General features: G+C 34.7%; 1 protein-coding gene across 1 annotated transcript in view; it reads left to right on the top strand.

The window, feature by feature from the left end:
- The window catches only part of LOC136038629 (synembryn-A-like), a 148,265-nt gene that overhangs the window by 61,266 nt on the left and 60,131 nt on the right, over positions 1-26,868 (top strand). Inside the window, exons 4-6 of the mRNA XM_065721865.1 lie at positions 2,858-3,044; positions 10,117-10,222; positions 12,166-12,332. Coding sequence (XP_065577937.1) covers positions 2,858-3,044; positions 10,117-10,222; positions 12,166-12,332 — 460 coding nt within the window. The remainder of the gene's footprint in view (positions 1-2,857; positions 3,045-10,116; positions 10,223-12,165; positions 12,333-26,868) is intronic.

The raw sequence follows: 26,868 nt of genomic DNA on the forward strand, positions 1-26,868 counted from the left end.
AGTTTCCATTTACCTTTATAAAATCAAGAGCTAAGTTTTTTGTCACAATGACAACACAGACTCATCGACTCAGCCCGTCATTTTCTTCCAAATAAAATCCCACTTTTTTATAACTCTAACAAAACACATAAAATATTTAATATATAATAATACTTTTTTTAATATATACAAAAAAACATATTCACTTATCATCTTCATTGTCCCACTTAAAATCCCTTTTTTTCAAGCATTTTAGCCAAATCTAGAAATTTGTCCCAAAATCTGACGGACAATGCCGAAACACAGTGACCACAATTATGCTAGCCCAGTTTCCTAAATACCAACGGAATATTTATAAGGCCTAGAATATGTAAGAAGGAAGTGACTCAGCCATCAATATCAATAGTATCCGAAATCTAAACTTTTTCAGTACAGGCTATTCCAACTGAAAAACTCTCTGAATTAAAAACCAAAAAAAAAATCAGGTGTTCATTTAAATATAATAACTCGTATCAGCAGGGGACGGTAGGGGAAGGACAGGCAGTGGTTGATTTACAATCTTTGGAAAGAGAAACAGAAACACAAAAGGGGAAAATTATGTCTTAAAAAAAGGGGGGAATTACATATTTATTATAATCTTCAAGCACAATTGAGTTTCTTCAATTGATTCGTAATGTCGTGGAGTTTTGAACGTTCTTAACAAGGTTTGCCCTCAATTGACATATGGTAATTTCTGAAACGAGTAAACTACTCGACCACAATAGTTTTGCCATTGGGATCCTCCTTGCGTGCTTCCTTCGTAGGGTTGCTGACTGGACACATTTTATTTCAAAAGGACAACATTAACGTGTGCCGGAACACGGCGATGTAAAAGGGCGAAAAGTTGTACATTTTAGAAATATGGGCCTTAAATGGGTAAAAAAGGGACACATTTTGTAAATTTATGACATAAATCGAAGCATTTCCCAACTGGATGTATATTTTGATTTAAAAAAAATTTCACTCTCCACCAAAGTAGTGATTTTTCTCTTTTTTTGAGCATCCAGGTTTTACCAGAGATGTTTTAAGTACATTGTTTTTGGTAAATTAAGGGATTTGCATGTTTATGTTTTTGGTGCTTTTGCGCTAAGTCCTTTTTCATTAATTTTTTTTATGGATTTATTTTGTTTTCATTATATTTGATGTTAACTGGCCAACATGAAAGAGGTCAATAATACAATAATACAAAAGGTAAAAAAAATAACCTTTAGCGTTTGAAATTTTACTATGGGCATATTTTAGCTAAAAATGACACATTTTTGAATGTCTATTGGATATATTCGTAGACAAAAAAGTTGGCAACCCTCTCCCCTCGTAAATGAATATTTTAAATGTCTCAAACTTTCGTTTCTTTTGTCTGTGTCTCCCTTATTTTTATAAAATGTATCACTGTATTTGTTATATTTTTGTTCCTTCTGAGTGGGGGATTTTATAGCCGTCAAGAGCTACCTGTCTTAATCTAGTGTTTGAATAATTTTACTTAAAATAGTTCCAAATAAATTAGCATTCTAAGAACTCGCGATAACTCTTCTACAATTGTAATGTAAAAAAAAGATAAAGGATACGGCACTAGACTTTACAGTCCCTACCGGCGGTGCTGATCTCCGTTTCTTAGTGTTTGTATGAACAGAGCATCAGCTGGGAATAAAACTCTTTGACTTACTCTTGAGAAGCTATTTGTTCGTTAAGCAATGCTTTCCCATATCCCAGAATTTCCAGGTTTTTTTTAGATTTCCCCAAAAATAACTTGGGGTTTCCAAAATCTTTCCGAAAGTAACAGTAGTGAATATACGAAGCTAACAAAAAATGGAAGTCGTTAGTTTTTGCTCAAGTTATTTTTCAGGAAGATTTCCCATAATCCAATTTTCTCTTTCAAAAGTTCGAGGAAACCCCAAAAAACTCGGTGACGGTGGGAGTTTGGTCATTCAGTAACTGACAGAAGTATAAGTATATTTTGGGATTTTCGAAATCATTAAAAGCTCCTCCAGTGCCGCGGCATTGAGCCTATTTTGTTCCGTAAATGTCATTAATTTGAAGGTCAAACAAGCCTTATTAAGATGACGCTTTAAATTCATAAAGACTAAATTCATGGACCCATGACCTTTTGCAAGGTATAAGGTATCTGAGAAAACCGTTATATTGATATATCATCATGTCAAAATCAAAGGGGGTATCTTACTACTCTTCAAAACGAGTTAGTATTGTGAGAAACGTTTCTCAGTGGATTTTTATAAAGTGCTTCAAGAAGGCATGATGGTAATATGGCGATGGCCTGATGGTGAGGTGATGGTAATATGCTACTGATGTACCATATTGCTATACTAGTTTAGTGAATGTTTCCAAAAACGTTTAGCCTATTCTTACACCTATGAGTAGTCCTCGAAAAATCAAAATGGAAATTGTAGCAATATTGTACTGTAGAAATTGAAATTGTTGCTTCATTTATAAAGCTTCATACTTTACCCAAGGAATTATCAATAGGGAATTCATACCCTTTTGGTATGAACAAAGGACGTTTTAACTTTGTATTTACTTTGTAGCAAATGGGACAAACTATCTGCAATTTAGGCATTAAAAGGTCAGAGGAAAATTTTTTACAAAATTATGTTTACTATTAAAACTAGGCCAAGCTACATACCTAAACACTGTAGTTTTATAGTTTTCTATAAATTTTTCCTCTCTTAATCCTTCGAACCGAAAACTTTCCTTCTAAAAGTTTAAATATCTTTTTTCGTTTTCCTTTGAAACTGAGAAAACGTCTGGCTCGCCTTTTGGTTGTGGGCTTAACGATGATTCTTCTGTTAGTATCAAATCTATAGTTGACAGCTTTTTTTTTCAGCTATACTGAAAGCCCAGAAAGCGATTTTTAATTTGGTCCTCAATAGTTCTGACGCAAGAGAAGTACTAGCAACATTGAATTACCCACAATTAATTGTTAAGCGGCTTAATGAAGATATACCCTATGAAATAATGGCTTTTGACCTTAAAATTTTATTTCTTTCGACTGCTCTTTATCCTCAATTAAGGTGAGTTATTTTTAGACTAATTTAGCAGTGCTAAGCCTATGCATTTAATTAATATTTCTCTAGTTTTACTGTATCAATATTACTGCTAGCAACTCACTGCATCACCGAACCGCCTGAGGGCAACACGTCTGTTCGTGTTCCTCCTCCATCTCAGTCTGTTTAAAGTTTCTCTGCTTCCAATCTCCGGAAAACTTTCTCTCGAATCCTTCCCTATGACCTCTCGCCCTGCTTGGGACGACCTGCTTTTCGTTTGACCCTTGATGGTTGGCCGAAAAGGAAGATCTAGTCTTTGGCAATCTTTTCATCCTTCATCTGCAGAATGTGGCCTAGCCATCTCAACCTTTCTCTCATTATAGCTCTGAAAGTGGAATAGAACCACACTTTTCTTGCAGGTTACTGTTTGAAATACGGTCAGTCAGACATAATTCTCTGGAAAATATATAACAAACCCTCCTCCGAGCACCCATGTTTTAGAACCATACTTGATTATCGTCATCATTCTAGCTACCAATATGACAGTCCCGATTTGCGGACTTGCCTTCTAATTCTTCTAAACTCCATGTTTAATACATTTCGATATATGCTTTATAAATATCTAAATTACTATTTTTTCATGAAGATTTGCCCTCAGGAATACTAGCTTTTGATCTTAGGAAATCTGTTTCTTTTGACAACTATTCATCCCCAGTAAAAGTGAGCTTTTTTAGAACAATTCAATGGGCTTGAAATGGGTAAGAAACATGATTTGCTTTGCCTCATTCCTGCTCGGACCCCTGTTATTCGCTTATTTATTTTCCTCTGTCCCAAACTACCCTAATATCAAAGAAGAATTATGCTCCAACATTTTATTTCCAGAGTTTAAAGTCATACTAATATCTACTATGTATCTTGGCATACATGTGAAGATTTACAGATGGGATATCAGGTATGAAAAACATTATAATAACCTCAAATAACGTCAAGTTTCTGGATTTTCCGAGTAATGTGTCTTTTTATCCTAATATAGGACATCAAATAGCTTAAGCAGGAAAGTGCAGTTGTATTTTGAAATCAACAAACGGTTAAGCCTCGTCTTGATTGACATCCATCACCCTGCCAGCAGCAGGGCCAGCTTCTGATCGACAGCCAATCATAGGCTTCCGAATTTTAGAAGCATGTCGAATATTATTAACTATCCAATCATAGCCAGCTGTCCAAAAATAGTCTACCTCCAACAAAAGCCGTTGCAGGGTGAATTTCGTCAGTAAAGATGAGCCTAAAATGCTCGAATTCTCACAATCGAAAGGTATCATTAAATTCAACGAAATAGCGCTGCTTATTTATTTTCGCAGTTCAATGTGGTGACATTCTTGAAAATGTGATGCTGCCCTAAAAACATCGTAATTTTCAATCAACCGAAAGAAAAATTTTAGACAATCGAAATCTCCAGGCATAAATAAAGCTAAAGTGTGTCCAGAAGGCAAAACTGTTTTTTTTTTCTTTGTTTTCTTTTAAGGTCATCTTGATTTAAAACTCACTTTGAGTCGGACAGGTCTGTTCAGGATCAAGACAAGATTAATGTTAACCTTACAAACGAAAGGAGAAACCCTATTTTTCGCACCAATTGCATAATGAAATGCCTAATAATCATTCGGTTTAAAGTTTGTCTGTTTATATATTTTGAAAAAAAATAACAATTCAGCTTGTTTTACTCTGCACAGATATTTGTCCCAGAATTAGGACATTTTCCAGTACAACCTCCAAATTCAGGGAAAACAGCCTGGGATCTGGGAGGGTTTTTTTTTGGTTCAACAAAATAAGAATATGATGAGATTCATGTTTCGAATCTTCTTTATTAACAAAAAAAATGTTTCAAAAAGCTTTAGAATAGTCATTAGAATTTGTTTCCCTCTCGGGGATTATCATTCTGTCAATATAGTTATTTAATAGTAAAATTAATTCGATATTTGGCGGTCGGTGACCTGAGTTTGGCCCAGGATTTCTTTAACTGAGGAGAAGGAGTAAGATAATATCTTGAACCTGAAAATATTGGACTTCATGTTTTTATTCGCTGAATTTAAAAGGCAAAGAAGATGTCTTTTAACATTAACTAATCCCATGGGCTCACAGCTTTAGATCATTACGAAAGTATTAGAAAAATTCTACTCTTTATGGTATGCTTTTTTGATTATTAAATTTAAAAAAAAAAGTTTTTCAACTTATAGTAGGGAGCAACATTAAAACTTCTAACTAAAAGAAATTATTACGTTTATACCCCAGTAGTATGCTAAAAGCGGGTCTGGATAGCACACCTCATTTTGGCATTCAAATATTTTTCAAATATCTGTCTGAACAAGATTAACAAAAAAACTAAACCGCTTCATTTGATTTCAAATTGGACTAATAGAATTCATGATATACATGACAGCATCTATATCATAGGCATAGCGTCACCGCCTGTATCATCTTATTCATACGAAGGATTGCTTATATGAACATTTATTTTAGAGGGAACTTGTGGTCGTCCATGCTCCACCTCAAAAGACTCCCCCTCCCAACCCCAACCCCCCCCCAAAAAAAAAACAAAAACAAAACAAACTTGGGACTTTTGGGAACTTTTGGACTCAAATTTTTATTGCATTCAGAATTTTTTGCATTCAGGACTTTTTTTGGTCTCAGAATTTCGTGGACTGTAGAATTCTTGGGACTGGTGAACATGGTTTTGTAAAAATGCCTACTGCTGCACTAAAGGCATAATGCATATCTTGTCTATGTGCCGAAACTGCAAACTATGTAAAACAATGTGGTAATAGACAGCGAAATCGAAAGCAGAATAAAAAGGGCATTGGCAGACAATATAATCAACGGGGTATAACGACGAATTGAGGAAAAAACAGAGCGTCCGTAAACGTTATTACTATCATTGATTGTATACCAACAGATGTAGTTAATTAACCCAATAACACCAATAAGGAAATGTGTGATGCGATTGTAGATGAAACCATGTTAAAATTCGTGTATGACCCAAAAATGGAATAAGTGTCATGTCAAGAGAAAAGACAATGAAATATTTTATGGAATGAATTCAAAGCACTCATTTTTATAATGATATTCTACATGCCGTTATTTCAATAAAAAAAAATTTCTGCATTACTTTGTTATGTTTTCACTATTTTTAGGGTACGCTAGCAAGTTGAACGCTTAGAATGTTTATTAAAAATGAGGAGGTGCAAGAAAAGGAATTTTCAGAGACGTAGGTATTACTTGCGAGACCATAGGGGGTATATTAGAATCTGAGATAGGTTAACAGGGATTTTACCGAAGTCAGAGAGATGAGCTGGATTTTTTCCCGAAATTCACATAGACAAGCAAACACCCGCTCACACACACACAGAGAGAGAAAGACAAAAACAAACAGCCAGTCACAGTCACACACAAGGAGACACAAGTAAACAGCCGTTCAGACACACAGACACTGAGAGAGAGGGAAGCAAACACCCACTCAGACACATAGGCACAGATTGGGAGACAATCAAACAGCTGCTCAGATACACAGGCATAGAAAGAGAGGGAAGCAAATTCCGACTCAGATACATAGGCACGGATAGAAAAATAAACAAAAAGATAAGACACACAGGCTGAGAAAGAGAGAGAGAGGGATAGAGAGGGAAAAAATACCTAAAAAGACTCAGTCAGACATACAAACACACAAAGATAGACAAGGGGACAAGCAAACAGCCGCTCAGATACACAGGTACAGAGAGAGAGAGAGAGAGAGAGAGAGAGAGAGAGAGAGAGAGAGAGAGAGAGAGAGAGAGAGAGAGAGAGATAAGTAAACAGCCATTCAGACACACGGGCACAGAGAGAGACAAAAACACATGCAAACACACAGAGTCAGACATATAAAAAACACAAAGACAGACCTGGGGATAAGCAAACATCCGCTCAGACACCTAGGCACAGATAGAGAGACAAAACACAAACAAAAACTCAAAGTCAGACATACAAACATACAATGACAAACAGGAGGACAAGCAAACACTCGCCCAAACACACAGTTACCGGGAGATAAGGACAAAAATACCCACAAACGCATTTTTAGACACAGAAGCGCTCAAAAGCAGACATGGGGACAAGCACACATCCACTCAGACAAACAAACACAAAAAGACAGACATGGGGACAAGCAAACATCTTGCTCAGATACATAGGGAGCCTATAGAGAGAAAGAGAGAGAAGTAAACAGCCGCTCAGACATACAGGCACAGAGGGAGAAAGAGAAAAACACCTACAAACACACAAAGACAGGCACGGGGACAAGCAAACATCCCTTCAGACACACACGCACAGAGAGACAGAGAGAGACAAAAACACATAGGAACACACAGAGTCAGACAAACAAACACAAATACAGATTCGGAGACAAGCAAACACCCGCTCAGACACAAAAGCACAAAGAGAGAGAGAGAGAGAGAACACCTAAAAACACACAGTCAGACACACAAACATACAAAGACGGACATAGGGGGTAAGCAAACATCTGCTTAGACAAACAAGCACAGAGAGAGACAAATAAAAACACTTTTGACCATAATAAACTTAGCTAGCTAGGTTCGTTTTAGTTTACTTAGCGGGGCCTGCCACGTTCAGTAAATCAAAACGAAACTAACTTGAAAGCAGTTCTTAAAGGATTTTCTTAAAGGATTTTGCAAAAAAGTCGAACTTTAGCGTAAAGAGCGGGGATTGAAGAGAGGAAAGGATCCTTCATAATCGGAGTTATTTCTGTCCGTTTTAAGTTTAGATGTTGCTCCGTGACCCCCCCCCCAAAAAAAAAAAATATCCTCCACTGGGATTTTTAATCACGGAAAATCTCTAGAAAATTCCCCTCGTACCATTCCATCCTCGCTGTAAATTCCCCTCGGAAAATTTCCTGCAGACAATCCTGTCTGAAAAATTCAACTTAACTTGCTTTCATTTGACAAAAAAGTTTTTTTTTATCCTTTGTTTTTTTCTTGACCAAATTGTGTCAAATCGGTCTCCTTTGATGCCTATTTTCATACAGGGAAATACAAAAAATTCACATGTTACTATTGTTTTTTCACAAAAGGCTTTCCTGGCTGTAGCGTGAACTGTGGCCTACAGACTATTGAAACAGTTCGTGGTAACGAACTGTAGTAAGGAGCGACCCGGCTCAATAGTAACCAAAACTCTAAAAAATTGAATTTCGATATCAATAGCTACATCAAAAGAATCGCATTTTAATGCTGATTTTAAATATATAAGTTTCATCAAGTTTAGTTTTACCCATCAAAAGTTACCAGCCTGAGAAAATTTGCTTTATATAAGAAAATAGGGAAAGACACCCCCTAAAAGTCGTAGAATCTTAACGAAAATGACACCATCAGATTCAGCGTATCAGAGAACCCTACTGTAGAAGTTTCAAGCTCCTATCTACAAAAACGTGGAATTTTGTATTTTTTGCCAGAAGACAAATCACGGGTGCGTGTTTATTTGTTTGTTTGTTTTTGTTTTTTTTTTTTTCCCAGGGGTCATCGTATCGACCAAATGGTCCTAGAATGTCGCAAGAGGGCTCATTCTAACGGAAATGAAAAGTTATAGTGCCATTTTTAAGTGACCAAAACAATTGGAGGGCATCTAGGCCCCCTCCCATGCTCATTTGTTTCCCAAAGTCAACGAATCAAAATTTTGAGATAGCCATTTTGTTCAGCATAGTCGAAAACCATAATAACTATGTCTTTTGGGATGACTTACTCCCCCACAATCCCTGGAGGAGGGGCTTCAAGTTACAAACTTTGACCAGTGTTTACATATAGTAATGGTTATTGGGAAGTGTACAGACGTCTTCAGGGGGATTTTATTTTGTTTGGGGGTGGGGCTGAGGGGAGGGGGCTATGTTGGAGGATCTTTCCTTGGAGGAATCTGTCATGGGGGAAGAAAAATTCAATGAAAAGGGCGCAGGATTTTCTAGCATTACTATAAGAAAACAATGAAAAATAAATATGAAAACGGTTTTTCAAATGAAAGGAAGGGGTAGCATTGAAACTTAAAACGAACAGAGACTATTACGCATATGAGGGGTTCTAAAAATACTTTAGCATAAAGAGCGAGGTATTTAGGAGGAGATGAATACCTCGCCCTTTATGCTAAAGTATTTTTAGTAATTTCAACTATTTATTCTACGGCCTTTCTGATTCAGGGGTCTTTCTTAAAGAATTGAGACAAAACTTACGATTTAGTGTAAAGAGCGAGGTATTAACGAGGGTACAAACCCCCTCGTTTACATAATAAAAATATAAGATAATGAAAGTTTGTTACTTAAGTTAATTCTTAAGTTACGTATATTTTTTACTAATAAAAACATTCGTTAAAAATTAAAAGTTCTAGTTGCATTCTTAAGTAACCGAAAAATTGGAGTGCAACTAGACCTCTTTCTCCACCCCTTATTTCTCAAAATCGTCTGATCGAAACTAAGAGAAAGCCATTTAGCCAAAAAAAGAATTAATATACAAATTTCATTTTAATAATTTATGTGAGGAGAGCCAAAACCAAACATGCATTAATTCAAAAACGTTCAGAAATTAAATAAAAAAAAAACTAATTTTTTTAGCTGAAAGTAAGGAGCGACATTAAAACTTAAAACGAACAGAAATTACTCCGTATATGAAATGGGTTGTCCCCTCCGCAATCCCTCGCTCTTTACGCTAATGTTTGACTCTTTGCCACAATTGTACTTTTTAAAACAATTAAAAACTTGACTCTTTGCCACAATTCTGCTTTTTAAAACAATTAAAAGCTTTAGCGTAAAGAGCGAGGCATTGCGGAGGGGACAACCCATTTCATATACGGAGTAATTTCTGTTCGTTTTAAGTTTTAATGTCGCTCCTTACTTTCAGCTAAAAAAATTAGTTTTTTTTATTTAATCATTATTCAGGCCTATTGTATCCGCACATGTTAAATAAACACATGTTTTGTGCACGTATTTTTCAAGCCTTGTGACAAAAAAAGTAAAACTTTAGTTTTTGATCTTGCAGTCCCTCAATTTTTCCGGTCTTTTTTCTTCTTTCTTTTTCAGGAATATATTGAAAGATGAAGCAAACGCATTAGAGGTCTTGACGAAACTTTTGAAGAAACTAGCTCATATACCCCCTATCGAGAAAGAGCCTACTGAAAGATTAACTGTAAGTTTAAATAATATTACCTCAACATTAACCCTTTGTTTTCGCCGGGATATTTGAAATGACTGGATCTTTAGAGGAGTGGGGGAGAAACATATTCTAGTAAGTATTATTACCTAGATCTCAAATTTCACATAGACCCCCCCCCCCCAAATATGTTCGTTTTATCATGGTTTGAGCCCACTGATGTAGAAATGCTTGTATCTTACTACACCTTTTAATTGCCACCTATTTTTTTTAATGAAAGTGCTCAATAGTATTAATCAAAATCTTGATTTGATAAATCAGTATTAAAATCAGCATATTTAAAATCAGCATTAAAATGTGATTCTTTTGATCTAACTAGTGGTATCAAATTCCGTTTCTTAGAGTTTCGGTTACTATTGAGCCGGGTCCCTCCTTACTGTAGTTCTTCCACGAACTGTTTGGAAAGCAAACCAAGAAAAATCAAGCATCGTCAAACATACCCATCATTATCTATTATTCAGTTGACCTTTCAAATAGTTCATGGTAAAGAATTGTCAAACAATTTAAAGCGACGAACTGTAAACAAGGAGCAACTGTTTCTAATTGTTACCAAAACTATAAACAAGGATTAAAAAAAAAGTATACATAAAAAGGATTGGCCTCCTGATGTCATTCCAAGGTTGGGCTTAAATTTTGAAGAAATTTTGAAGAAAACCTGATTTATATATTGGACTCATTTCAAAAAATTAAATAAAAAACTAGTTTTTTCAACTGAAAGTAAGGAGCGGCATTAAAACGAACAGAAATTATTCCGTATAGGAGAGGGGCTGTCCCCTCCTCAACGTCCTGCTCTTTACGCTAAAGTTTGATTCTTTGTCACAGTTCTACGTTTTAAAACAATTGAAAAACTTTATTATAAAGAACGGGACGTTGAGGAGGGGACACCACCTTTCATACACGGAATAATTTCTGTTCGCTTTAAGTTTAAAGTTTTAAAGCTGTGACAAAGAGTCAAACTTTAGCGTAAAGAGCGGGACGTTGACGATAGGACAGCCCTTTCATATACGGAATAATTTCTGTTCGTTTTAAATTTTAATGTCGCTCCTTACTTTCGGTTGAAAAAACTTGTTTTTATTTAATTTCTGAACTTTTTGAATTAATGTATGTTTTGATTTTGGCTCACCGCACATGAATAATTAGAACAAATTTAGCACATGAATTTTTTGGCTAAATGACTTTCATATAGTTTTGATCGGACGATTTTGATAAATAAAAAAGGGAATGGGGAAGAGGCCTAGTGGCCCTCCAATATTTGGTTACTTAAAAATGCAACTAGAACTTTTAGTTTTACGAATGTTTTTCTTAGTGAAAATATACGTAACTTACGAATTAACTTACGTAACGAACTTGTAAATTCGTATGTTTATATTACAATTATGTGGGGGTTCGCCCCGTCGTCAATACCTCGCTCTTTCCACTAAAGCTTGAATTTTGTCCCAATTCTTTAAGAATGACTCCTGAATCACAAAGGCCGTAGAATAAATAGTTGAAATTACTAAAAAGACTTTACCGTAAAGAGCGAGGTATTGAGGAGGAGACGAACACCCTTATATATGTAATAAATTCTGTTTGTTTTAATTTTTAATGCTGCTCCTTACATCCAGCTGGAAAAACTTTTTTTATTTTCTCTTTTTAAATAATGCTAGAAAATCCTGCGCCCCCTTCATGGAAATTTTCTTCCCTCATGATAAATTTCTCCATGGAAAGAAACTCCCACTTAACCCCTTCTTCCTGATATCCCCCACCCAACGCGAAAAAGTATTGTTTTTTAGAAAAAAAAATTTGTATGCAAGTTTTGATTTTAGGAACTTGAAGTGGATTTGATAAGAGAAATATTGAAGTTACTTTACAATACATATAAGTACTTTTATAGTTTGTTTTTAAAAAAAGGAAGTTTTTTATGCAAGTTTTAATTTTAGGAAGTTGAAGCGGATTTGATGAGTGAAACATTGAAGTTGCTTTTCAATATCACCTTCTGGATCGATTCTTCTTTAAAAGATCCAGAGCTTTGTCGTCTAGTATCTACTTTAAAAGTGATTCTACTCCAGACTTGCCAAAAGAAGACAAAAGAATATGAAATAAAAAGGTGAGCAGTTAATTTTTTCGTGTTTATAGTCAGAAACATGGATGTAAACAGACACCATAGTAGGAAGTGGGGAGGGAGAAACTGAAAACACAAACAGGTGTATTTTAGGCTTTTTTTTATTCTTCGAGGAGAAGCATCTTCCGCTTCTTCTCTACATTCTTTTTGTTACAATTTTAATCGGCGATAAACTCTTTCTCTCTTGTTGATGAAAATTGAACCCATTATTAGGACTCGACCCCACGATCTCCCGTATATTAGAGGGACACCTTGTCGCTGAGCGATGATATGGTCAGAGGCAAACACCCAGTCATGTCCACCGGGATTGACTTCTTATTAAAACGTGTTTTTAATCAGTGTTGTGTAGAACACAGGCCTAATTGTCTACATATTCTTGATTCTTCAGTATATGCAACACAGGGTTCTGGTGATGCATAATTTCTTTTGTCGTTTAGGAATCATTTTTCTGCTTAATTTAAAGTGATTGGTCTTTACGTATGATTATATTCCTTGTTAAAATAATCATGTTTCTTAAATTTCTGCCTAATATACAGCTTGATCAAAACGTGGAATTACAGTAAATGTTAAAAACTCCCTTGTATATGCAATGCTATTGTGCTAATGTGTCTAAATTGCTTAATATGCAGTGCTGGATCTTGGTATCAAAATTGTCTTCGTCAAGTATAATAAAACGTATAAATAAAATTGTACCAAATGCGCAGTGCTAGGTTTTGATATAGAATCGTCATTGCCCTAAAGAACAACACGTATTGAAGTGCTGCCAAACGTACAGTACTGGTTGAACGTAGAATCACCTTCTCCGTTCTGTGCCATAAAATTGTACCTAATGTGCAGTACTGGGTCTTCATAAAGAATTTCCTTCGCCACCAAAAACCATGGGCATCGAAATTCTGCCTGATGTGTATCGTGTGTGCTATATGGAATACAGTTACCGGTAAAAGTTATTTGCATTGAAGTTCAGCCTCATGTACATTGCTATTACATATAGAATTACGTTTTATGTTTATATTTTTATTCCCTTTTATGTTAATATTTTTATATCCATTCCCTTCTAGATTCGTGCTGGGTCTTGATTCAGAATTTCCTTCGCCATTAAAAGATGTGTAATGTTGTGTTCTGAAGTAAAATCCTCCTGAACTGTTAATCCTTGGTACTAAAATTATTTTGAGTTGCAAAGAAGTCCTTCTCTGCCATATGTTGATTCCATGTCTTTTCTCAAACACAAACTTCATCAAACGTTTTGCACCCTTGCAAGGTCTGTAAGCAAATTACATGCACCGCGGAGCCCCTGGACAATATACACCACACCTTTATAATTTTCATTGCAATGTCATTGTCGCCCGTCATAAAGACGAACGTCGCTCGGCATCGTCATGGTGGCACAACGTGATAACGATGTCGTTATTGGAGCCTTGAGACTTTCCACAAACCCTTGAAAATTCATGGAAACCAAAGTATACGTCGTCGGTGTCAAGCGGAAACCACGTATCTCCCTTTTTCAAAATTTTTCAGGAGGTGAAAAAACATTTTAACTTTTTCTCTATAGTAGTTGTGCTGTGGGAACGTTTACGTTAGATAGCCAACTTTTTATGGCGGATCTCGTGGGAAGAACCATAACAGCTCAACTAAAGCAGTTCTGACGGAAACGCTGATACTTGACTTCCGCTTGGCATAATTTCTAATAACCTTATGGCAGAGTGTCAAGCGGAAACCGCATATCTCGGGAAACCATGCAATTCAGCGAAACATTTTTTTTTTTATCCAAAACTCGAATACAAAAAGTACAGATTGTAATTCACTCAGCCATCGCTATTTTTCAGACGATTCACCTTCTTCTCCCGCTTCTAAATCTTCACCAGTCTGAAGAAGGACCTCTTTCACACCCTTCGAAGTTTTCAAACTCTCGTATTTATGATGGAATGGCTGTGGGATCACCTCCTTCTTGCAAAGGGCCACAAGTCTCTCTTTTTCCCTTCCAAAATAGGGATTTCCTTAGCTGCCTTTAGCACTTGCTTCTTACGGCCAAATTCAGCTTGTCTTTCATCTATTTCCGTGAATCCAGTGTGAAACTTTACAACTGACAAGTTTCTTGTGAACTTTGCCGACCTTAGTTTACTCCACGGAATTTTACATTTGTTTGTATTCCACATGGCAGATGGGATGATGACGTCTTGAGCTGCCTTTCAGTCTACGAAGTCTTTGAATGTCAGTACCTCCACAATATATGGAGCTGGATTTTTCCTTGCAATTTGAAGCAGAGTCATCCATTGACTTGGTGCGTACACTTTGATTCCTCTTACATTGTTTTCAATCGCAGAATGCATGCTGTCTACAGTTATTAGCGAATGACCCGAAAGAAGGAAATTCAGCTCAATTATCTGTATGCTTTTACACTACTGAAGAGCTGAAAAGAGCATCGCAAGCATTTGGCAGTTTCTGTTTTGACCACCGCAGCAGTCACAGGACAGGCTTACTGTCTTGGTAGTACCTCTACTATCAACTTCTCTAATCCACCGCGAAAGACAAGTAGATATTTCATTTGCCCCTCGGTTTCCATTCTTCTGCTCCCAAGAGAAGCAATATCCATTCTTAGTCACATTCTTGTAAACTGTAAAATTGTAGCAACCATATTTTTGAGAGAATCCAATCAGCGGTCCTTCTCCTTATGGTGTGCTAAGTACTTTTTCTAGATCAAAGCACGCATCACCGTGAGACTGGTCAGCTTCAGCCCGTTGGTGGGTGGCTTCTGTATAGTGCCTGGTAGCCTTCTTCTCTATTATGTGGTTCGTGTAAGCCAACTTTTCACTTTCTGTCATATTCTGGGCAGATTGCACCATTTCACAGAGCACGCACTTATCCTTCCTCGGTTTATGGAAGCTGAAGTCAAACTCGTTGAGGATGTTCATAAAGGTTCCACGCAAAAGGATCGATTTTTTAATTTTTCTGCAATGTCCTGTGTACAGCCTGAACAGGTTCGACTTATTTTTGAAGTTTTGAGGCAGATACTTCTTGGTTGTAGAAGGGCTGCAGTAACGAGATTCCACAGCAGGTAAGTCTTTTATCCACTTTCTTGCATGCTCATAGACATCCCTGGGTATTTTATTGAAAGGGTCTGATTTCTTATCCTTTCTTTGAGAGAATCCCAGACCATTGTTATTAGCTGCATTTCTGACAGCAAACTCCCCAAGATCAAGGGTTGTACAAAAGAATTTCAGACAAACTTTCTTCTTGTTTCCATTGTCATGGGGCATAAAGTACCTAACAGTGTTCTTTCTTTTTGTTTCTGCTTTTAGAGTCTGCTCTGAAACAGGTTCACGATGAGAGTGGGAACACAACCAATCTTTTTTCTGATTGTTTTACCAAGCTGCCAATAGGACACAAAGATCTGAGAAAGTTTGCAAAACTTACTCCTTGATTTGTCTGAAAGACAAGGGTGTGGCCTCATTTCTCTTGCCTTAGTTTTTCCTCCACCTTTTCTCGGCTTTCTTTCATATTCTTTTCCTAAAGCTCTCGAGATTTTTCTCTCCTTGCTTTTATTTACACGTGTTTTTCTTAAGTGGAAGACCTCCCTCACTTTCTGAAGCAGATCCAGACACTTGGTCTGGAAGAGGAGCTTCTTCCTCATCTGAGGATGCCTTTCTGGATTCTTGTAGCCCAGTTTTATTCCCACAACTATTCCTTCTGAATTCAAAATTGACTTTTGAATTAAAATGGAATAGTTGTGGTCATCAAGTCATGGCTAATTGTAGAAAAAGCCAAGACAGATAGTCCAATTGGGTGGGAAGCTAACCTGGCATTAATCCCCCCCCCTTACTAGGATTGTGTAAAAATGATGTTAGTTCATTTGTTAATAGATATGTTTATCTATTATCCGTCCATGCGTCATTCCTAGGGCAGTCGAACCAAGGTAGTCATAGAGCTAAGATAGTGATAGAACCTATAGTTTTGCTACCTAGAGAACCTATAGAGAATCCTCCCCCCACTGCCTTGAAAAATGTTCCCTATTGTTTCTACTTTGTGTTTGTTTGAGAATTCTACCTTAGGGTATGTCCAAAGGACTCCTTCCGTGAAAATTGTGGCGTGAAAATTGGATTGTTTATATTAATTCTGTCCCTTCATCTAGAACAAGAGTTTGTTGGAAATTTTTACACGATTTTCTCCTACCCCAGATATGTTTTTTCTCTATTTTTTTTTTCTTTGTATGATACTAATTCTGAACAACACGATTCGTATCATTTCCACAAAACTGTGATAGAAAAATTAAAAACTGTTCTAGTCTAAAACTATTGTTTTTTTTTAATATTATTTTACTTCATTTATGAAATAGAAGTATTTTTGAATAGGTACCTATTTCAACCTGAGTCTGTCTGCCTGAGCTGATTGTCACGCCACTGACTTGTGTTTCAAACCAAATAAGCAGTGACACCAGAACTCGAAACCCCGTCCTCAGGACTTTAAGGACTTGTATGATACCGCTATTTAACAATATCAACATCTCTGTTTAAAGCATAGGTCATCTTTTATGCTATGTAAATCGTTTAACAAAGTGATCTTTGTATTGTTTCGTCTTTTTTATTGTAGCTAAGATGGGCTGGCGGAGGTCGTTGCTGAAATACCTGCATTTCTACTTTGTTTTTTTGTACTTTCACTAGTTGAGAATTTTCATTATTTGCTTCTCTCATTTTTTTTTTATGGATTAATGATTTTTCAGGTAGAATTATTGTACTTGTGGATAAATCAAGTTTTAAATGTCACTCATTATTAAATGCTATTTTTTAAAGCAGAAAGAGGAGGCACCAAGAAACAAACTAAATAATTTAAATAAAACCAGTACAATAAAAAAGGATAAAGACTTTCCAGAGCCATTGGTGGTGTATAGGGCGTCGAATCGATATTTCAGTTGCTTGGTCTTTTACTTTCGTTTCAGTTGCTTGCCACAGGGACACACAGTAAGCTTGTCGCCCAACCCTACTGCGTGAATAAATAAGCCCGAAAACGAGTAGAAATAAAAATGAATGATCTAGCCGAACTTAAAACGAACAGAAATTAATATAAATAGGAGTTTGGCTACTCCGAAGTTTATGCTGGGGGGGAGTCCAAAATAATTGTTTTCGGTTTTCCGAAAAGGGTATACAATTTTGAGGGCATGAAAGGGATATATAACTCTATTTGTGCAAAAGTTTAATGTGCCATTAATTTACAATGGGTCTGTAAGGAAATCTCAGTCTATTGATTAAATGAAGTTTTATATTGATAAAAAAAGTTGACTTGTTTCCTTAAGTATCTAATCCTCTATTTGTTAAGTTTTTCAAATTTGGAAATATAAAATACAAAAAAAAATTTTTTTGCACAATCTAGGCAACTTAGGCTTTTTTAATTGTGCTTGTCGACATTTGCTGGGGAATCAAAGGTGTGAAAACTACCAAGGTACTGTTGGTTTTTTGCTGGGAAACTAAAGAGATTTATGGTGCCAAATATCACTGAAAGTTTAGGGCCGGTTCGTTTTGATTTCTTTCAACCCAGATCAGAAAAGGCAATTGACGAACATAGGAGAAGTTTCCACCAAGGCTTTGTAGAAACGGAAAAACGATAGCAGGGCAAACGGGATGCCATCATAGTGGGAGATTTTAGGAAAAAGATAACTGATAGTTATATCTATCTATATATAAAAAAATAAGTTGTCTGTCTGTCTGTCTGTCGAGTGACGTCATGTTTGTGTGTCGACTGATGTCATGTTTGTCGACTGACGTCATTATAAGGATTGAGCTGTATGTCGTCTTGAAGTTGTTTGTCGACTGACGTCATGTTTGTCAACTGATGAAATTACAGACCGGGACACAAATGACGACCGGGACACCTGGCCACAGGGAATATAAATGACGACCGGGACACTCAAAGAGAAATTACAGACCGGGACACCGGGACACAAATAACGACCGGGACACAGGGAATGTAAATGACGACCGGGACACAGGGACACAACTACAACGGGGACGCTGGGGCACAGGGGGGATATATAAATGGCGACCGGGACACAGGGAACGTTCGAAGAGAAATTACAGACCGGGACACAGGGAATATAAATGACGACTGGGACACTCAAAGGGAAATTACGGACTGGGACACCGGGACAAAAATGACGACCGGGACACAGGGAATATAAATGACGACCGGGATACAGGGACACAACTACAACGGGGACGCCGGGGGGCACAGGGGGATACATAAATGACGACGGGGACATAGGGAACGTTCGATTAGCAATCACCTTCAACAAAGCTCAAGGGCAATCATTAGAATAATGAGGTATAGATCTGAATACGGATTGTTTTCCCATGGACAATTATATGTTGCATGTTCAAGAGTCGGTAAACCTGACAATCTATTTATATGCACAGACAATGGGACAGCGAAGAATGTTGTATATTCGCAAGTTTTACGTAGTTAAAAACATATATATATATATATATATATATATATATATATATATATATATATATATATATATATATATATATCTATTTATATTCACAGGTGGGACACAGGGACACAACTACAATGGCGCGTAACTAATATGGCGCGTAACGACTTACGCGCGCGGGGGCGCTTGGGGGGTGTGCGAAGCGCCCCCACCAACTAGGTATTGGGGTGGCGCGAAGCGCCACCCCAACAGCAAGTATATATATATAAAAATAAGTTGTTTGTATGTGTGTCTGTCGACTGACGTTATGTTTGTGTGTCGACTGACGTCATGTTTGTCGACTGACGTCATTATAAGGATTGAGCTGCCGCTCAAAGAGAAATTACAGACTGGGACACTGGGACTCAAATGACGACCGGGATACTTGGAATATAAATGACGACCGGGACACAGGGACACACAAAGCTCAAGGGCAATCATTAGAATAATGAGGTATAGATATGAATACGGATTGTTTTTCCCATGGACAATTTTATGTTGCATGTTCAAGAGTCGGTAAACCTGACAACTTATTTATATGCACAGACAATGGGACATCGAAGAATCTATATATATAAGAATAAGTTGTTTGTCTGTGTGTCTATCTACTGACGTCATGTTTGTGTGTCGACTGACGTCATGTTTGTCAACTGATGTATCTATCTATATATATAAAAATAAGTTGTTTGTCTGTGTGTCTGTCTACTGACGTCATGTTTATATGTCGACTGACGTCATGTTTATCAACTGACGTATTCTATATATATATATATATATATATATATATATATATATATATATATACATATATATATATATATACTAGCTGTTGGGGTGGCGCTTCGCGCCACCCCAACACCTAGTTGGTGGGGGCGCTTCGCGCCCCCCCCCAAGCCCCCCCCGCGCGCGTAAGTCGTTACGTGCCATATTAGTTACGCGCCATGGTAGTTGTGTCCCTATGTCCCACCTGTGAATATAGATAGATAGATATATATATATATATATATATATATATATATATATATATATATATATATATATATATATATATATATATATATATATATATATATATATATATATATATATATATATATATATATATATATATATATATATATATATATATATATATATATATATATATATATGTTTTTAACTACGTAAAACTTGCGAATATACAACATTCTTTGCTGTCCCATTGTCTGTGCATATAAATAGATTGTCAGGTTTACCGACTCTTGAACATGCAACATATAATGGTCCATGGGAAAACAATCCGTATTCAGATCTATACCTCATGATTCTAATGATTGCCCTTGAGCTTTGTTGATGGTGATTGCTAATCGACCATTCCCTGAGTCGCCATCGTCATTTATATATCCCCCTGTGCACCCCGGCGTCCCCTTTGTAGTTATGTCCCTGTGTCCCGGTCGTCATTTATATTCCCTGTGTCCCGGTCGTCATTTGTGTCCCGGTGTTCCAGTCTGTGATTTCTCTTTGAGTGTCCCGGGCGTCATTTATATTCCTTGTGTCCTTGTGTCCCGGTCGTCATTTATATCCCCCTGTGCCCCCCGGCGTCCCCATTGTAGTTGTGTCCCTGTGTCCCGGTCGTCATTTATATTCCCTGTGTCCCGGTCGTCATTTGTATCCCGGTGTCCCGGTCTGTATATACATTCGTTTTTTAGTTTTGTTTTTCTCCTTTATTTTTTTCCTTTTTTCTTTTTTTTCTTTTTTAGTTTATTTAGATTTTTAGATTTTTTAGTTTTTTTATTAGTTTTTAGTTTTTTTGTAGTTTTTACCATTTTTTTAGTTTTTTTAGTTTTTTTTTACTTATGTCCTGGTCGTCATTTATACTCCCTGTGTCCCGGTCGTCATTTGTGTCTCGGTGCTTTGTTGATTGCTAATTTATATTATATTTATATTTATATTTTTTATATTTATTAATATTTTTTTAGTTTTCTTTTTCTCTTATTTTTCAGTTTTTTCCTTTATTTTAGTTTTTTCTTTTTTAGTTTTTAGTTTTTTTTTGTTTTTTACCTTTTTTTAGTTTTTTTAGTTTTTTTAGTTTTTTAGCTTTTTTAGTTTTTTTATTAGTTTTTAGTTTTTTTTTAGTTTTTGCCTTTTTTTAGTTTTTTCAGTTTTTTTTAGCTTTTAGTTTTTTACCTTTTTTTAGTTTTTTTTAGTTTTTTAGCTTTTTAGTTTTTTTTTCTTTTTAGTTTTTTTTGTAGTTTTTACCTTTTTTAGTTTTTTTTCTTCTTTTGTATTAGTGTGAAATAATTCAGACGTCATATGCGGACAAACACGACGTCACTCGACAGACAGACAGACAGACATAACCCACAAACAACTTATTTTTATATATATTTATTCATATTTTTTTAGTTTTCTTTTTCTCTTTTATTTTTCAGTTTTTTCCTTTTTTTTAGTTTTTTTCTTTTTTAGTTTTTAGTTTTTTTTAGTTTTTTTACCTTTTTTTTAGTTTTTTTTAGTTTTTTTAGTTTTTTAGCTTTTTTAGTTTTTTTATTAGTTTTTATTTTTTTTGTAGTTTTTGCCTTTTTTTATTTTTTTCAGTTTTTTTTTAGTTATTAGATTTTTACCTTTTTTTAGTTTTTTTTAGTTTTTTAGCTTTTTTAGTTTTTTTTTCTTTTTAGTTTTTTTTTTGTAGTTTTTACCTTTTTTAGTTTTTTTCTTCTTTTGTATTAGTGTGAAATAATTCAGACGTCATATGCGAACAAACATGACGTCACCTGATCCACAGATCCACACACAGACAACATATATATATATATATATATATATATATATATATATATATATATATATATATATATATACTAGCTGTTGGGGTGGCGCTTCGCGCCACCCCAACACCTAGTTGGTGGGGGCGCTTCGCGCCCCCCCCAAGCCCCCCCGCGCGCGTAAGTCGTTACGCGCCATAATAGTTACGCGCCATTGTAGTTGTGTCCCTATGTCCCACCTGTGAATATAGATAGATATATATATATGGTTTTAACTACGTAAAACTTGCGAATATACAACATTCTTTGCTGTCCCATTGTCTTTGCATATAAATAGATTGTCAGGTTTACCGACTCTTGAACATGCAACATATAATGGTCCATGGGAAAACAATCTGTATTCAGATCTATACCTCATGATTCTAATGATTGCCCTTGAGCTTTGTTGATGGTGATTGCTAATCGACCATTCCCTGTCCCGGTGTCCCGGTCGTCATTTACATCCCCCTGTTTCCCCCGGTGTCCCCGTTGTAGTTGTGTCCCTGTGTCCCGGTCGTCATTTATATTCCCTGTGTCCCGGGTCCCGGTCGTCATTTGTATCCCGGTGTCCCGGTCTGTATATACATTCGTTTTTTAGTTTTGTTTTTCTCCTTTATTTTTTTCCTTTTTTTTTCTTTTTTAGCTTATTTAGATTTTTAGATTTTTTTAGTTTTTTTATTAGTTTTTAGTTTTTTTTTCTTTTTAGTTTTTTTGTCCCGGTCGTCATTTATATCCCCCTGTTTCCCCCGGTGTCCCCGTTGTAGTTGTGTCCCTGTGTCCCGGTCGTCATTTATATTCCCTGTGTCCCGGTCGTCATTTGTATCCCGGTGTACCGGTCTGTATATACATTCGTTTTTTAGTTTTGTTTTTCTCCTTTATTTTTTTCCTTTTTTTTTCTTTTTTAGTTTATTTAGATTTTTAGATTTTTTAGTTTTGTCCTGGTCGTCATTTATACTCCCTGTGTCCCGGTGCTTTGTTGATTGCTAATCGAACATTCCTTTTGTCCTGGTCGCTTTCTCTTTGAGTGTCGTCATTTATTTTTTTCTTTTTTAGTTCTTTTAGTTTTTACCTTTTTTAGTTTTTTTTTAGTTTTTAGTTTTTTTAGTTTTTTACCTTTTTTTAGTTTTTTTTAGTTTTTTTAGTTTTTTAGCTTTTTTATTTTTTTTATTAGTTTTTAGTTTTTTTGTAGTTTTTGCCTTTTTTTTAGTTTTTTTAGTTTTTTAGCTTTTTTATTAGTTTTTAGTTTTTTTTGTAGTTTTTGCCTTTTTTTAGTTTTTTTAGTTTTTTAGCTTTTTTATTTTTTTTATTAGTTTTTAGTTTTTTTTTGTAGTTTTTGCCTTTTTTTTCTCTTTGAGTGTCGTCATTTATTAGTTTTTTCCTTTTTTTTTTAGTTTTTTATTGGTTTTTACCTTTATTTTAGCTTATTTTTCAGTTTTTTCCTTTTTTTTAGTTTTTTTTTATTTTTTATTTTTTTTAGTTTTTTTACCTTTTTTTAGTTTTTTTAGTTTTTTTAGTTTTTTAGCTTTTTTACTTTTTTTTATTAGTTTTTAGTTTTTTTTTGTAGTTTTTGCCTTTTTAGTTTTTTATTGGTTTTTACCTTTATAGTTTTTTTAGTTTTTTAGCTTTTTTATTTTTTTTATTAGTTTTTAGTTTTTTTTGTAGTTTTTGCCTTTTTTAGTTTTTTCAGTTTTGACGTCACCTGATCCAGTTTTTTCAGGTGACGTCACCTGACACATCCATCCACACATCCATCCACAACTTATTTTTATATATATAGATAGATATATATCTATATATATAAAAATAAGTTGTCTGTCTGTCTGTGGATGGATCAGGTGACGTCACCTGAAAAAACTGGATCAGGTGACGTCTAAACTGAAAAAACTAAAAAAAGGCAAAAACTACAAAAAAAACTAAAAACTAATAAAAAAAATAAAAAAGCTAAAAAACTAAAAAAACTAAAAAAAGGCAAAAACTGCAAAAAAAACTAAAAACTAATAAAAAAGCTAAAAAACTAAAAAATGGCAAAAACTACAAAAAAAACAAAAAACTAATAAAAAAAATAAAAAAGCTAAAAAACTAAAAAAACTAAAAAAAGGCAAAAACTACAAAAAAAACTAAAAACTAATAAAAAAGCTAAAAAACTAAAAAAACTAAAAAAAAGGCAAAAACTACAAAAAAAACTAAAAACTAATAAAAAAAAATAAAAAAGCTAAAAAACTAAAAAAACTAAAAAAACTAAAAAAAGGTAAAAAACTAAAAAAACTAAAAAAACTAAAAAAAAAAGAAAAAACTGAAAAATAAGCTAAAATAAAGGTAAAAACCAATAAAAAACTAAAAAAAAAACTGAAAAAACTAAAAAAAGGCAAAAACTACAAAAAAACTAAAAACTAATAAAAAAAGTAAAAAAGCTAAAAAACTAAAAAAACTAAAAAAAACTAAAAAAACTAAAAAAAGGTAAAAAACTAAAAAAAAAAATAAAAAATAAAAAAGAAATAAAAAAAAAGGAAAAAACTGAAAAATAAGCTAACATAAAGGTAAAAACCAATAAAAAACTAAGAAGAAAAAAAGGAAAAAACTAAAAAAAATTTTCATCTAAAAAACTAAAAAAAACTAAAAAAGGTAAAAACTAAAAGAACTAAAAAAGAAAAAAATAAATGACGACACTCAAAGAGAAAGCGACCAGGACAAAAGGAATGTTCGATTAGCAATCAACAAAGCACCGGGACACAGGGAGTATAAATGACGACCAGGACATAAGTAAAAAAAAAAATTAACAAAACTAAAAAGAAGGTAAAAACTACAAAAAAACTAAAAAGAAAAAAAAACTAAAAACTAATAAAAAAACTAAAAAATCTAAAAATCTAAATAAACTAAAAAAGAAAAAAAAAGGAAAAAAATAAAGGAGAAAAACAAAACTAAAAAACGAATGTAACTATTATGGCGCGTAACGACTTACGCGCGCGGGGGGGCTTGGGGGGGGCGCGAAGCGCCCCCACCAACTAGGTGTTGGGGTGGCGCGAAGCGCCACCCCAACAGCTAGTATATATATATATATATATATATATATATATATATATATATATATATATATATATATATATCTATATATATAAAAATAAGTTGTCTGTGGATGGATGGATGTGTCAGGTGACGTCACCTGAAAAAACTGGATCAGGTGACGTCAAAACTGAAAAAACTAAAAAAAGGCAAAAACTACAAAAAAAACTAAAAACTAATAAAAAAAATAAAAAAGCTAAAAAACTAAAAAAACTATAAAGGTAAAAACCAATAAAAAACTAAAAAAAAAACTGAAAAAACTAAAAAAAGGCAAAAACTACAAAAAAAACTAAAAACTAATAAAAAAAGTAAAAAAGCTAAAAAACTAAAAAAACTAAAAAAAGGTAAAAAACTAAAAAAAATAAAAAATAAAAAAAACTAAAAAAAAGGAAAAAACTGAAAAATAAGCTAAAATAAAGGTAAAAACCAATAAAAAACTAAAAAAAAAAAGGAAAAAACTAATAAATGACGACACTCAAAGAGAAAAAAAAGGCAAAAACTACAAAAAAAACTAAAAACTAATAAAAAAAATAAAAAAGCTAAAAAACTAAAAAAACTAAAAAAAGGCAAAAACTACAAAAAAAACTAAAAACTAATAAAAAAGCTAAAAAACTAAAAAAACTAAAAAAAAGGCAAAAACTACAAAAAAACTAAAAACTAATAAAAAAAATAAAAAAGCTAAAAAACTAAAAAAAAACTAAAAAAACTAAAAAAAGGTAAAAAACTAAAAAAACTAAAAACTAAAAAAAACTAAAAAAGGTAAAAACTAAAAGAACTAAAAAAGAAAAAAATAAATGACGACACTCAAAGAGAAAGCGACCAGGACAAAAGGAATGTTCGATTAGCAATCAACAAAGCACCGGGACACAGGGAGTATAAATGACGACCCGGGGGAAACAGGGGGATATAAATGACGACCGGGACAAAAAAACTAAAAAGAAAAAAAAACTAAAAACTAATAAAAAACTAAAAAATCTAAAAATCTAAATAAGCTAAAAAAGAAAAAAAAGGAAAAAAATAAAGGAGAAAAACAAAACTAAAAAACGAATGTATATACAGACCGGGACACCGGGATACAAATGACGACCGGGACCCGGGACACAGGGAATATAAATGACGACCGGGACACAGGGACACAACTCCGGTACACCGGGATACAAATGACGACCGGGACACAGGGAATATAAATGACGACCGGGACACAGGGACACAACTACAACGGGGACACCGGGGGAAACAGGGGGATATAAATGACGACCGGGACAAAAAAACTAAAAAGAAAAAAAAACTAAAAACTAATAAAAAAACTAAAAAATCTAAAAATCTAAATAAGCTAAAAAAGAAAAAAAAAGGAAAAAAATAAAGGAGAAAAACAAAACTAAAAAACGAATGTATATACAGACCGGGACACCGGGATACAAATGACGACCGGGACCCGGGACACAGGGAATATAAATGACGACCGGGACACAGGGACACAACTACAACGGGGACACCGGGGGAAACAGGGGGATGTAAATGACGACCGGGACACCGGGACAGGGAATGGTCGATTAGCAATCACCATCAACAAAGCTCAAGGGCAATCATTAGAATCATGAGGTATAGATCTGAATACAGATTGTTTTCCCATGGACCATTATATGTTGCATGTTCAAGAGTCGGTAAACCTGACAATCTATTTATATGCAAAGACAATGGGACAGCAAAGAATGTTGTATATTCGCAAGTTTTACGTAGTTAAAACCATATATATATATCTATCTATATTCACAGGTGGGACATAGGGACACAACTACAATGGCGCGTAACTATTATGGCGCGTAACGACTTACGCGCGCGGGGGGGCTTGGGGGGGGCGCGAAGCGCCCCCACCAACTAGGTGTTGGGGTGGCGCGAAGCGCCACCCCAACAGCTAGTATATATATAAAAATAAGTTGTCTGTGGATCTGTGGATGGATCAGGTGACGTCACCTGAAAAAACTGGATCAGGTGACGTCAAAACTGAAAAAACTAAAAAAAGGCAAAAACTACAAAAAAAACTAAAAACTAATAAAAAAAATAAAAAAGCTAAAAAACTAAAAAAACTAAAAAAAGGCAAAAACTAAAGGCAAAAAGCAATTTCCAGTTTTTACATTCTAGTTTGTTTTCTTTTATATATATAGAAGATATAATCTGGCGTAACGGACAGACAACTTATTTTTATATATATAGATAT

This window comes from Artemia franciscana, chromosome 18 (assembly GCF_032884065.1).
Source record: "Artemia franciscana chromosome 18, ASM3288406v1, whole genome shotgun sequence".
NCBI lineage: Eukaryota > Metazoa > Arthropoda > Branchiopoda > Anostraca > Artemiidae > Artemia > Artemia franciscana.